This window comes from Oryza sativa, chromosome 2 (assembly GCF_034140825.1).
Source record: "Oryza sativa Japonica Group chromosome 2, ASM3414082v1".
In the NCBI taxonomy this organism is placed as follows: domain Eukaryota; kingdom Viridiplantae; phylum Streptophyta; class Magnoliopsida; order Poales; family Poaceae; genus Oryza; species Oryza sativa.
In genome coordinates this window covers 6,504,718-6,519,100 of record NC_089036.1, presented here as the reverse complement: position 1 = coordinate 6,519,100, position 14,383 = coordinate 6,504,718, and the positions used below count along the sequence as shown (strand labels likewise).

Below are 14,383 nucleotides of genomic sequence, written 5' to 3'. Positions count from 1 at the left end.
TAGATCCACAAACTTGCAAAACGTACATCGAGATCCCTAAACTTGGTTTAATGTACCATTCTGGTCCAAAGCCTCGTTTGACCGTGGTCTTGTCTACGTGGCATGCTACGTGGACGATGACATGGACTTTTTTATTTTTTCTCTCTTCTTCCTTTTTTTCTCCCTTCTTATCTTTTTTTTTCTCCATTTTGCCTCCTTCCTCTCCCTTCCGCCGCAGTTTTCTCCACGCTAGGTGAGGAAGGAGAGAAAAGATGGGGAGAAAAAAAAGGGAAAAAGAAAATTTAGCCATGTCATCATCCACGTGGCATGCCACATAGGCAAGACCACGGTCAAACCAGGCTTTGGATTGGGATGATACATTAAACTAAGTTTAAGGATCTCGATACACGTTTTGCAAGTTCGTGGACCTATGTAAAACTTCGTTACAAGTTTAAGGACCGCTAGTGTAATTTCTGTGAACTCGCGTGCTGTAACATATCGAATGCTTCCATCAAAATAGTTTTGTAGGCTACAAGCAAAAAAATAAAATAAAAAACATAAAACTGTATGTGCAGTTAGTCGATTTACATATTCTTCCTGCAAATGCCAAATGGTTTATGGTTCTTATATTTTGTTCAGTAACAGCACCCTGCATGTGTGAACATCATGAAGCTACTCATACAACCTGAACCTATGCTGATAAGGCTTCGGTTGCTAGGCTGTAAATATCTATTATAGCCTGGGGATTATTATGCCAAATTATTCAGAGATTTGATGCTTCAACGCAGGGACAAGCTAAACTTGTCTTTTGTTCTCTGCAATTCTTTCAAAGCTTCTCCAATATGCATGCGATCTGCTGGAGATTCCTTTGAGCAGGAAACTCCAATCTGCAGAATTGATGTGATGCAGGCTATTCTCGTGTCTCTTGTTCTTTTGCCATCTGAGTTTATTTCTTCTCCATCATTGTTCTCTGATAGTAAGTGTTGGTCTGCAATATCGATCACATTGTCTGGAAGTGCCATCTTTACATAATTATGAAGGCTGAGAGCTTCTCTAAATTCAGTGCCAGTTGGTCTTTTTCCGGTAAACATCTCCAGCAACAGTATACCATAGCTGTAGACATCACCCAGAATTGAAACCTCATTGCCCAAACCGTACTCTGTAATCATAAGAAAATGTTACATAAAGGACGTTGTTGCATGTTTAAGCATTTATATTTAAATTTATATGTGGGCTTCAGTCTAATAATATATAATTTACACTGCTGCATAATTATCATTTGCAAGAATTTGAGTTTTTCATAACAAATTGCACACATCTGAATAGCAAAACGATCTACTTAAGTATGGATCAATGGAAAGGTTTGTGAATAAATTAGAAAGAAAACCGTGGATTGTAGCTGTTAGAAGCATACCTGGAGCAGCATATCCAATTGTTCCTCTCATTGTAGCCCAGCCACTTGATTTCTCTAACATGTCACTATGGTCTTGATGCAGGACTCTTGCAAGCCCAAAATCACCAACGTGAGCAACCATTTCACTATCTAGGAGAATATTGCTTGGCTTGAGATCACAGTGAATAATTGGCAATGGCCTATGTTGGTGAAGATAATCAAGTGCAGAAACCACATCAATGGCAATGTCGAGCCTTTTGATGATATTTAAAACCTTGTCTTCCCCATTTTCCTCAAGATGCTGGTGTAGCCATTGGTCCAAATTTCCATTTGGCATGAACTCATATACAAGAGCCTTGAAGTCATGGCCCTGAATATCAATACTTGAGCAGACTGTTAGGATCTTCACAAGATTTCGATGCCGAACACATCTCAGAGCCTCACATTCTGCAATGAAGCTTTGAGAAGCCCCACGCTGTTGGAGATTCAGCACTTTAACTGCAACAGTTACTTCTTGGTCTTGGATCGTCATTCGTCCTTTGTACACTGATCCAAAGCTTCCTACTCCAATGAGGTTATCAGGAGCAAAAACATTTGTTGCATTGACTAATTCAACATAAGATACTCTTAGATGCGAATCATTGATAAGTGCCAAGTCCGATTTTGCTTGTGTCTTATTCCTTTGCCAGAATGCAAATAGAGCTAAAAGCAAGATAAGCAATAGGATTCCACTGCTTATGGAAATTGCTACGATAAGCTTCAAAGACCGCTTTTTGGTGGAGTGAGTGGAGCAAAGAGGCAGCTTCAAATCAGGTATACCCCCACACAAGCCTTCATTCCCTTCAATTGCAGTTTCATTTATATTGAGAAATATCCCATCATTAGGAACTGGCCCTTCAAAATGGTTGAATGAGAGGTTCAAACTAGCTAGGCCGTTCATGCTTGCTAGAAATTGAGGAATGTCTCCAGAAAAGTTGTTGTGTGAAAGATCAAGTACTTGAAGACCTTTCAGCCGACTCACTGATGCTGGGATTGGCCCTTGAAGGAAGTTCCCCTGTATCTTAAAATATTGCAGGCTTTGACAATCACCAATAGATGGAGGAATTTCACCAGAAATTTGGTTATTAGAGAAATCGATGTCTGCAATATTTTTCAAGTTACTGATTTCCAATGGTAGTGACCCACTGAACATGTTGCTTTGGAAGTACATGAAATCAGACAGGGTAGATATGAGAAAAACCTCCCTTGGAATTGGACCGCTGAGCATATTGTGCTGAATATCAATTTTTTCTAAAGTACAATTTTTAAGATCGGATGGCAGAGGCCCACTAAGTGAATTTTGTCCAAGATAGAGTTTATTCAACGATGTGAGATTACCAAGGGCAGGTGGAATTTGGCCCAATAGATTATTGAATCCAAGGTCTAAATGACTCAGCTTCCAGAGTGTACCAAGTGAGCTAGGAATATTACCCTCAAAAGAATTGTTGCTCATGAAAAGGTACAATAAATTAACAAGGTTTCCAATTCCTTCAGGGATCTTGCCACTTATCATGTTTTCGCTTAGGGCGAAAGCTTTCAAATTTGTAGAAAGATTTGCTACTGCATTTGGTAGAGTCCCTCGAAATTTGTTGCTGCTGAAATCTAGAAACTCCAACTGACTACTATTAGTTAAACTAGAAAGGAATCCCCAACCATAACTGTCATTTGCCTGGAGTTGATTGTTTTGAATTGTCAGGACTGACAAACTATTTAGGCCATCAACGCAAGGAGGAACTACTCCTGAAATCATATTCATTTCTATTGAAAATGAGCTAAGCATAGAAGAGTTGCACATCCAAGTTGGAATGGCACCCTCGAACTGATTGTACCCTGCATTAAATATTTGAAGCAATGGGAAGTTGACTCTGTTGCCAGTTGGTAATGATCCTGTTAACTGGTTATCCCGTACATTGAATATTCTAAGAGAGGAGAGATTGGAAATGGAAGAAGGAATGTACCCAGTGAGCTGATTCCTATCTAGGTACAAATCTGTTAGAGAATGAAGATTTCCTAGGGAGGGAGGAATGCTACCTGTAAGATTGTTTTCAGCAAGAACAAGTCCAGATAGCTTCTCAAGTTTTGCTAATGATTCAGGAATTCCTCCAGTTAATCTGTTCCCTCCCAAGCTTAGGTAAACTAGTGAAGAGAGGTTTCCTAGCCAAGAAGGGATGCCACCATGAAGGTTGTTTTCTTGCAAAATTAGGGCAGTCAGAGATGACAGTCCTTGCAATGACACAATCTCCCCCTGAAATCTGTTAGTGCCAAGATTAAGAATGGTTAGTGAAGATAGGTTCCCCAAGAACGTTGGAACTGGCCCTGAAAGTTGGTTCCCCCTCAGTTGCAAATTCTTGATCCTCTGAAGGTTACCAAGAGAAGATGGAACTGAACCTGTCAAGTGATTGTAGCTCAGGATAAGACTTACTAGACTGGTGAGGTTTCCAATCTCTGACGGAATGCTTCCTGCAAGGCTGTTGTTGTAGAGGTTAAGGACCTCTAAGCTGCCCAGCTTACCTATCATGCGAGGCATCGCTCCATCAAGCATGTTGTACTGCAACTGGACTGTGCGCAGCATGGACAAATCACCCATGGCTGGAGGTATCCCTCCTGATAGGTGGTTGAATGCCAGACTGATGTTCTCAAGCTGTTGGCATAGTGACAGTGATGCCGGAATGCCACCTTGCAGAGAATTATAGCTCAGGTTGACATGCTGGAGGTCGAGAAGACGACCAAGCTCTGAAGGGATGGTACCAGTTAGATGATTCACAGGGAGATCAAGCTTTCTCAGGTAGGTGAGGTTGCCTATGGAAGGATCAATGGTGCCAGAAAGATCAAGGTTGCTGAGGTCCAGCGCCACCACACGGCCACGGCAGCGTCCCTGGATGCCGCACGTCACACCTCGCCATTGGCAGACATGGAGCGATTGGTTGCCACCCCACGAGGCCATTGCTGACGACGGATCACGGGTTATTTGCGACTTGAAGGCCATCAGTGCAAGGTGGTCGGTGGCAGGCTGAGCTCTGGTCGTGGGAGCTGGTGGAACAGCAGTTGCAAGGAGCAGCAGCGTGAGCAAGAAAGAGAACCCGGTCGCCACCATTGCTAGAAAGAAGGAAGCGAGGTGTGTATTTTCAAAAACAGAAGCTTAGGTGGTGATTGCAGAGGCTACTCAGTCCAGCTTTACCAGTTCATGGGAGGAATGGTTGCTTCTGCTCTATAGAGACAACACATATTCTCCTGCCTGAATATAAGCATGGTGTGTTGGTCGTCAAGATAAATCAATAGCTTGGATCCCAATCAAGTTGTCACTTTCTCAGGTAGTACCTGCACTTTGGTCAACACCCTTCAGTTGTAGTAAATTGATTACCAACATTCTGTTCTGTTGCAACTTTAGTCAATCATCAGATAGCCGGCCTCCTACCAGAAGTTTACAGGTTCCCTGGTCAAACTTTGCTGCCAGCTTGTTTGGGTTAAAGTAAGTGTGTTATCTAAATCTACTCATGTAGCAAGATACTCTGAATCTTCTGCCAACAGCATTCTCATGTGGCTTCATGCAGGACAGAAGGATGAATTAGGCCGGCTGGCTGGCTGGCCGGCCTTGATTTGTCCTTTATGAAACATTTCTACGCATAATTTACGGAACAATATTAAAGGTCTTCCGTTTGTTCCCATATATCTGGTGTAGAAGAGCTGAGCTGTGCGTGTCAATTATTTGACGTTGATGGCAAATTGGCAATATGGTGCTATGCTACTATAGTGTACTTATACAATAAGGAATATAGCCATCGGAGGGGAAGCATTCTCATTTGGACTGCACATATCAACTAATTTGGACTGCATATGCTGCTCGCAGGTATGAGTAATGACACAGACTAACTCTGTCACTTTGGCTCCTTAGGAACACAGGAATTTCAGATGATTTTTCTTAAAAGTGCATATAAATGCTCAAATCTTTTGCATGGACAAGACAAGATTCCTGCATTCCAAATTCGGCTGTGATCAATCGATCCAAAATTCTAAACCTAACTCTTAAGGGGAGGGCCAGTCTACAGTAGAATAGACCACATCCAGGGCCTTAGCCAAGAGCCCCTGGATCAAGATTGACCTTTTTTGAGTTGTGCAATAGTTTCAAGATGACCTGCACTGGAAATACCTTGTACTGCTTCATGGGTTGATGCTCCATTCTCGGAGCAAATCCCTGTTAAACCTTTTTCTTATTGGTTGCATCTCTTACTTTGTGGGAGATTCGTTGAATTTGAACAAGAAATTCCAATATTCAGAACAAAAGTTGTGTTAACAATTCTCATGTCTACTTCTATGACAGATGGAGGTTCTTACGTCGCTATCTTGTGCTGCTTATTGCAACAGTTGTCAACAGTATTAGCCAAGTCAGGCACTGCCATGTTGACATGTTTATGAATTGCTCAGTCAAGAATTATATGTGCGAAGAGCGAAAATGAGTAGCTAATTGGATGCCCTGCAATACGAATTGCTATAGGCTCTTATTTAGTATACCTCTCAGCCATTACAGAGTGTTGTGTAGGTGTGGCCATAAGCTGACTGTAGCTGCTCGAGTACAATATTTTTGCTTGATAATGTAGTACAGCATTTTGCCCTAGTTTATTTCAATTAACTTCCTCCTTTTCCTTAGCTGAAGATGTTTTGCTTCTTCCATGATACTCGATATCCGTTTTTAGCTTCCAACTCCTAAAATCTTCAGTAGAGCATGTTCAGCCTCCAGTGTCTTCTTGCAGACTTACTTGACTGATAAGTGCATGACCCTCAACAGATAAATAGTACGAAGTAGAATATTTCATGCACAAGCATGACTTTGATATGCTGCACCACTTCATCAAGATATAGGCTACTATAGCTGATGTGTATCAAACCTATCTCTAATTGCCTGCAACTCTCTCAATGCATCCCCAATTTGCATCCGATCAGTTGGTATCTCTTTTGAGCACAATATTCCGACCTTCAGAATTGAAACAATGCACTCAGTTCTTATCTCTTCGATGTCGTGGTACTTTTGAGCTGTTCCTTCGCTATTCCATGTCGCATCTAGTAGGCTTTGGTCAATGACACTAGTTGTTTGGTCTGGCAGCGCTGTTTCTACATACTCATGAAGAGTAAGAACATCGCCGAATTCACTGTTTGTTGGCCTTTTTCCAGTGAACATCTCCAGCAAAAGTATGCCATAGCTGTAGACGTCTCCATGGATTGAGACTTCATTGCCCAATCCATACTCTGGAATAAACAAACATAAAGAACTTAGTAAGCTTATTTAGGTGGAATGAAGTAAAGAAACAAATGCAACAAGATGATGATAGAATTGTGCACACCTGGGGCAACATAGCCAATTGTTCCTCTTATTGCATTCCAACCAGTTGATTTATCTGAACTATTGCTGTGTTCTTGATGAAGGAACCTTGCAAGCCCAAAATCACCAACATGAGCAACCATGTCATTGTCAAGAAGAATATTGCTTGGCTTCAGATCACAGTGAACAATTGGACATGGCTTGTGCTGATGTAAGTATTCAAGTGCAGAAGCCACATCTATCGCAATTTGGAGTCTTTCAACGAGATTTAGCACCTTAGGTTCACCTTCTTCCTCAAGATGCTTGTGTAGCCACTGGTCTAAATTTCCATTTGGCAGGAACTCAAATACAAGCGCCTTGAAGTCACTACCTTGGAAATCAATACCTGAGCAAACTGTAAGAATCTTTACAAGATTCCGATGGCGAATACATCTCAAAGCCTCACATTCTGCATCAAAACTTCGATACGCACCAGCTTGTTGCAAGTTGAGCACCTTCACTGCAACCACCAATTGTTGGTCAGAGATCCCAATTCTTCCTTGGTACACTGCACCAAAGCTGCCCACTCCAATGAGGTTCTCAGATGCAAAACTATTTGTTGCTTTGGACAACTGAGCATAAGAAACTCTCATATGTTGCTTATCGGAGAGCGGTATCTTTGGGTTTGCTCTTCTAAGCTTAGTCCTTAGACGTAGCGCAAAGCATGTGAATAGAATGAGAAACAAAATTGTGCTTCCTGCAATGATAATTATGATGATCTTTGAAGACAGCCCATGTTTAGTTTGATTTGAGCATTTTGGCAACTTCAGTTGAGGCGCCCCACCACACAAGTCATTGTTTCCCATGACAGAGGTTGCAGTTGCATTAAGAAATATTCCATATTTTGGAACTTCACCTTCGAAATCATTGCTTGAAAGATTCAGAGTAGAAAGACCTGTCATGCTACCTAGGAATCTAGGGATTGTTCCAGACAAATTATTTTGAGAAAGATCAAGTACTAGGAGCCCCCTTAATTGTTCCAGTGACGGAGGAATTGTGTCCTCGATGAAGTTCCTAGATAAATTGAGATACTGTAAGCTCTGGCATTCTCCAATGGTGGTAGGGATCTTTCCTGAAATCGTATTATCAGAGAGGTCGAGTTCATCAAGATTCTTGAGATTTCCCACTTCTGAAGGCAAATTCCCAGTTAATTTATTGTGCGCAAGATACAGGAAACTTGATATTGTGGAGATAAGAAAAAGTTCCTTCGGTATCGGGCCGGAAAGGTTGTTGTAAGAAAGGTCCACCATTTCTAAAGGACAATTGCTGAGAGTAGAAGGTATAGCTCCACTCAGTGCATTGGTACTAAGCAAAAGGATTGTAAGTTTTGTAAGATTGCCAAGAGTTACTGGGATGGATCCTGAAAAATTGTTATTTGACAAAGACAATCTATTCAACTTCTTGAGATTGCCGAGAGATGCGGGAAGGCTCCCCATGAGAAGATTGTTTTCCATGTCAAGTTCATCCAAGTTGACGAGGTTCCCTATTGATTCAGGTATTGTTCCTGTTATATTGTTGTTTGTTATGCCGAAATACTCCAATTGTGTTGACATATTACCAATTGCTTTTGGTAGCACACCTTGGAGTTTGTTGATACTAACATCTATCAGTATCATATTGCTGCAATTGGTTAGACTAGTCATGAAGCCCCAATCAGCATCATTGGTTGCTTCAAGCTGATTTCCATCGAAGTTCACTACTGACAGCATGTTCTGGTTTCTTCCCAAGCATTGCGGAATCGTTCCCGACAAGAAGTTATCTACTGTCTGAATCACCTGTATCATAGAGAGATTGCACAATGATGGAGGGATTAGACCATGGAATTGGTTTCTAGATACAAGAAATTGCTGCAGGTTTGGAAGCTTGTAACCCATGTCAGGTGGAAAAACACCAGTGAGGTTGTTATCCTGTATGTTTAGCATCTCAAGGGAGGAGAGATTAAACAAGGAAATTGGCAAAGATCCTTCCAACTCATTATTATCAAGATAGAGTTCAACGAGTTCATGGAGGTTTCCAAAGGAATCAGGAATCCGACACCGAAGCTTATTATCTGCCAGTGAAATTGCCTCAAGAAACTGAAGGTCACCTAAAGATTCAGGGATGCATCCAACAAAGCCATTGCTCTGAAGATCCAGAGCTGTCAGTGACGAGAGGTTCCCTAACCAAGAAGGAATGGTGCCTCCAAGGTTGTTGCTTGCCAAACCAAGGTAACTAAGAGATGACAACCTCTCCAATGGCGGAATTCTCCCTGTCAAGTTGTTCGAAAAGGCGGCAATGGCGGTCAATGCCGAGAGGTTTCCGATCGATTCAGGGATGGAGCCTGACAGCTGATTTGAGCTGAGGCTTAGCATGGTGAGGTTGCCAAGTTTGCCTATCTGTGATGGGATCTGTCCTGTCAGGTTGTTGAATTCTAGGACGAGCTGTTTGAGACTTACAAGGTTGCCAATGTCGGGAGGGATGCTTCCTGTCAGTGTGTTCTTGCCAAGATCGAGTACCTCGAGGCGGCGCAGCGAGGAGAGGAGCTCGCCGGGGAGCTCGCCGTGCAGCCTGTTGCCGTGGAGGAGGACGTTCTTGAGGCGCCGGCAGCCGGAGATCAGCGGCGGCGGGATGCGGCCGGCGATGGAGTTGTGGCTGAGGTTGAGATGCCGGAGCTCGCCGAGGCGGCCGAGCTGCCACGGCAGCGCGCCGTGGAGGCGGTTCTCCGGGAGGTGGAGCCGCCTCAGGTGGGTGAGGTTGCCGAGCGCCGGGCTCACCTCGCCGGCGATGCCGGCCCCGGCGAGGTCCAGCGCCACGACGCGGCCGCGGCGGCGCCCCGCCGCGACGCCGCACGACACGCCGCGCCACCGGCACAGTGGTGTCGATCCGTCGCCCCATGACTCCAGGGCTTGCGACGGGTCGCCGCTCACGAGCTTCTTGAACGCCATGAGCGCGCGGCGGTCGGAGTCGGAGCCGGAGACATCACCAGCAGCAGCAGCAGGAGGAGGAGGCAGAGGCAGCCGAGACGACGCCGCCGGCGCCGGCGCCGCCGCATGAGCGACGAGGACGACGGCGACGGCGAGCAAGAAGCACTCGAGCAGTGCGGCCATTGCCGCGCCCGCGCACGCGCGCGCGCTGTGGCGCTCACTCACTGGTCAGCTCGCCGAGACTCGTAGTGGCAAACGTAGTGGCTTTGAGACTCTCTCTGCCTTGCGAATTGTGATCCTTGGCTTGTACTGCATCGTCGTCAAACATTTTCAGCTGCAACCTGACGAAGAGATTGTCGATTTGTTCCTGCAGATTCTGTTGAGACTAGCGGTCAATGGTTTGCAAAGTTGCCGAAATATAATAACAGGCTATAAGCCAGCTATGAACACGTGTAAAGGAGGTAAGAGAGGAGAGAGAAGGAAAACGATGTGTAATATATATTATGTGTATAAGAGGTAGAATCATGTATTAATGGTGTAATATATATTTATAGTTAACTATTGTATCAATTAGCTATTAGATTAGCTATATATGAATATATGATTTGAAGCTAATAGTAATCCTATCAAATTTGCTCTGATAATTTGGCTGACATGGAGGAACGCATGCTAGCCTGGTTGTTGCTAGGCACTACGCGCCACGAGGAAAATTGGCGCCTGAACTTTTTGACTCTGTAAAGCTTTGACAATTATCAGGCCCTCGAATTGCTCACAGATAAGGTCTCTAGTGTGGTTGAATATTTGATCAGATAAACAGCCAATGTGTAAGGTATTTTATGCAGGTAGCCCGCACGATAACGATTGAAGATCAGGCGTCCATCGATCGTCTATATTATGTGCTAATCACCTTTTGGTAATTAATTATTGCATTGGTCACTTTCAGAGGGAAAAAAAAGTAGTATCGATCAGTTTAAGATCGGATAATTAAGTTCCATTCTATTGTGTGACGACTGACGAGTGTAAAAAAAAATTCGTGCAGATTTGTTCTACTCCAAAATTCAGTAGGAACAAAACTGGGACGAACTTAGCTAGCTGCCTGAAGAGCAGAAACGGTGGGAAGCAAGGGGGGTCTACCGGGAATTTTTATTACTTTTTTAACTTTTTAATTTTTGGATTTTAATAATAGATTATCTCAATACTTATTTGTGAATTTGAATCTTTTTTTTACTACGCCATCCCATCTGATATGACGAAATAATATTGTCACGTCACCAATAGTTGACGTGATATTTTATCTTATTTTAGTAAAACAGCACTGTTACGTCATCTAGAGTGGCGTAGCAAAATAACGTTATCATATCAGTCAGAGTGATGTAATAGTCTTGTTTTATCATGTCTAATGTGACAAAAAAAAAGTGTAGATTTGAAAATAAATGTTGTTAAAAGTTTTAAAAAATAAAATGTTCAAAAATAAATAAAAACAATTTGTCCCTTGGAGTAGCGTTCCCAGCTGCTCCCACAGGTCTAGACTAGCGGCGCTCTCTCTCCACCTCTCTTCGTCTTCTTCACCGCAAGCGACGATGGCTTTCTTGCGAGCTCTCTCCTGTCTCTCCGATGAGCCCTCCTCTTTCTCGGGTAAGCTTTCTCCGACAAAGAAGAGGGAGATCACCCCCTCCCCCACCCCCAACACACATCATGCATTATGCATATCGTCCCTGCTTTTGAACACCACCAGCGAATTTACAAACTTTAAATTTTAAAAATAAATCCAAAAGTCATTTCTAAATTTGAATCTTTTGGACACGTGACACGTCACCCAGTCTCGCAGGCTGAAACAACACTGTCGCACCAATAGCTGCAGGCAGATTTGGAAAAAAAGTTTAACGATAGACAGCGTGAAGTTCTATTGATAAAGCAGAAAAAAATATAAGATTACAACTCTGTAAGGTTGTAATAAGGAAAACGAAAAAAGTATACCACCATCCGCACACCGACAGCGCCAATCACAGACCTAGGAGAAGGCTAGCATCCGACTGGCCGCCGCTTAGCGTGACCGACCACCGCTAGGCCAACAATGGAACACAGTTGAGATCGCCCAAAACCCGACCCTTACAACCAGTGCAAAACCCCACTCTATCCAAGTCGTTGGGATTTAGGGAGAGGGTCAGAGAGAAGAATGGAACACCTCTCTCCCCTAGGACCTCCAACGTGGCCAACTTGCAGAAGCTAGGACGCCGACACAAGAGGATATGAATCTAGACCAGGCTTGCACCAATTGCTTTGGGGGTTTCGGCAAGAGGGTGCCTAGACGACATCTCCAAGGAAAGAAGCGACGAAAACACCGCCGCCGCTGCCGTCCATCAAGGTCTCAAAGAGAACCGAGACTACGCTTTCGCTCGGCAACCACACTTGAGGGGTGGAACAACACGACAACGCCCTCAAGATGGGAATGACGCTCGAACATCATCGTCGCCCTGGGTTTTCACCCGACGTCCACCGCCTGCCGATCTACCACTGATGCACCATTGCTCCACCGCCATCTGAACCTCCGCCGGCGCGTGGGCACCACTGCACCAGTGCCCCCCGCCAGCCAGTCTCCACGCGCTGCCACTGGTCACGTCTCACCGAGCTGGCCTCCACTCGTTGCGCCGACCACCGTCTCCACACCAACAAGCCTCGTTGTGCTGCACCAGCACCTCGGCCTCACCTCCACGCACCGCGGCCACCACTGGCCGCACCTCACCGACCTCCGCCGTCGCCAGCTGCGCCACCACGCGCGCTACCTCCACGCGTGCTACCTCTACCGCCACCAGTAGGCCAGCCATCTGCCGCTCCTCCTTCCGCTGGCTGCCCACTGTCACCGCGAGTCTCTCGGGCCGCGCCGCCGCCTCCGTGTGCGCACTGCCTCCGCCGGCGCCGGCCGGCCAGCCGGGCCGCGCCGCTCCTCCCGTCGGCTGCCGACTGTCGCGGCCATCGCCACGAGTCTCCCTGGCCGCGTTGCCGCGTCGCGCCGGCCCGTCGCCACCGTCACCCACGGCTGCGCCATCCTCTTGCCAGGTTGCGCCGGCACGCTCGTGCCGCCACCGGTCGGATCCGGCGTGGGGGTGCCAAATCCAAGCGCCCTGCCGCCGGATCTACGGTCTCCGCCACTGCCACCATCCCCATCGCTGTCGCCATCCCCGCCGCCTCTTGCCGCCGAGACATTGCCGTCGTCGTCGCCATCCCCACCGCTGTTGACGATGCCTTCCTCGCTGCCGGCCGCCACCCCGCCAGATCCGGCCGAGGCGGTATGGATCTGGTGGTTGCTGCCACCACCACCCAGGGTGACTCCCCTGGCTGCTCGAGCCGGTTGGCGAGAAGCCCCGCCACTGTCATCTTTGCGGCCGCGCCAACCTTTGGCGAGAAGCTCGAGACAGATTTGGAAATAAGTTTTAAGATAGTTTATGTGTAGAGATAATTGCTTATTTGACCCTGTTTTAAAGCCTAAATACCAATTTGACCTTTTTTTTAGGTTTGTTTATTTAACCTTGTTTTTCAAAATGAAAGTTTCCGTTTGACCCTGTTTTCAATCCACTGTTAGTACTTCATTTAGAAAAAAGAAAATAATAAATTTACAACCCTGAAGTGACCAAAATACCCTCAATACTAATCAACCCTATCCCATCCCAATCCCCACCTCATCTTGGTATCCGTTTACTCATCGGCGACCGGCGAATGGGGCGATGCCATCTTCACAGGGCCTGTATCCACCATCTACCATTTTGGTTCACCTGCCATACTTGTTGCCAACGCCCTCTACTGGTTGCTATCTGTGTCTGGGCATCACATTCTTGAGTTCAATCTCGAAACGTTGACCCTAGCTGTGATCGAGTTCAATCTCTTTGACTGCTGCTGAGCTTTTGCTTTATTATTGTATCTAATTTGGGATGGACAAAATAGGAGAAATAATTTTGTATATCAACCGTTTTGTCATTTTTTAAAAAAAAATTAAAGTCAAAATTGTCAAACTGAAACTAAATTTAATAAATTGAGACCAAATCTGTCAAAATTGTCACAAATCTATCAAGGCTATATCAAATTCGTTATAAATATGTTAAGAATGTCCAAACACAAGATGCTTTCATATAATAGAGTCAAATGAGCCAGGGTTAAAAGGACAAATCATCACTCAGTTAACACCGTTATCTTGCCTACACAAAATAGGGTCAGTCTTCATCTTCAATTTTGAAAAACGAGGTCAAATAAGCAAACCTAAAAAAATAAGGTCGAATTAGTAGTTAGACTTCGTAACAGGGTTAAAATAAGCAATTGCCTCAAAAAGATATAGTGGGGGGGGGGTCAAATGATCAATAATATGTTAGTAACAAATATGTATAACAATTAAGGGATAGTGACAATATGTTAATAATAATTTTCTTTAACTAAAATCACGTTGCAAATACACGGGCAGTATGCTAGTTTTTTTTAAAAAAAAATTCCTTTGGAATGAAATGTTTTATTGGAATTTTGAAGGATTCCTAATATGAGCTCCAAGTTCTTGGAATTTTTCTCTTTGTCAAAATCGTGTATTTTTCGTGTGCTCCATCCAAATGGTTTTCTGTGTTTTATTTACTTAGGATTTAGGATTTAAAGTGCGATGACATTTTACTCATGCATTTTTCCTATGCCTGTATTTTGATAATCGTGCGCTCCAAAGGAAAATATGTTCTCTATACT

General features: G+C 44.6%; 2 protein-coding genes and 1 non-coding gene across 5 annotated transcripts; 1 reads left to right on the top strand and 2 right to left on the bottom strand.

Annotated features, from left to right (window-relative positions):
• Positions 1-468: 468 nt before the first annotated feature.
• LOC107276445 (receptor kinase-like protein Xa21) lies at positions 469-4,505 on the bottom strand. The gene is made up of 2 exons (XM_015768871.3): positions 1,394-4,505; positions 469-1,138 (listed from the first exon to the last, which is right to left on the bottom strand). Exons 1-2 carry the CDS (start codon positions 4,503-4,505, stop codon positions 759-761), a joined length of 3,492 nt encoding a protein of 1,163 aa, XP_015624357.1. The 3' UTR covers positions 469-758.
• LOC107278551 (uncharacterized) lies at positions 3,248-7,367 on the top strand. Of its 2 annotated transcripts, none has more exons than XR_010739538.1 (4): positions 3,248-4,722; positions 4,800-4,880; positions 4,963-5,258; positions 5,730-6,143. It is a non-coding gene; the product is annotated as an uncharacterized protein (transcript). The 2 variants fall into 2 exon arrangements; XR_010739539.1 differs by lacking the exon at positions 5,730-6,143 and adding exons at positions 6,830-6,936; positions 7,064-7,367 and having other exon boundaries at positions 4,719-4,880.
• On the bottom strand, positions 5,863-9,999 carry LOC4328725 (receptor kinase-like protein Xa21). 2 transcript variants are annotated; one of them, XM_015770872.3, is made up of 3 exons: positions 9,200-9,999; positions 6,748-8,539; positions 5,863-6,652 (listed from the first exon to the last, which is right to left on the bottom strand). In XM_015770872.3, exons 1-3 carry the CDS (start codon positions 9,848-9,850, stop codon positions 6,273-6,275), a joined length of 2,823 nt encoding a protein of 940 aa, XP_015626358.1. In that variant the 5' UTR covers positions 9,851-9,999; the 3' UTR covers positions 5,863-6,272. The 2 variants fall into 2 exon arrangements, with proteins under 2 accessions (XP_015626358.1, XP_015626357.1); XM_015770871.3 differs by having other exon boundaries at positions 6,748-9,999.
• Positions 10,000-14,383: the final 4,384 nt, after the last annotated feature.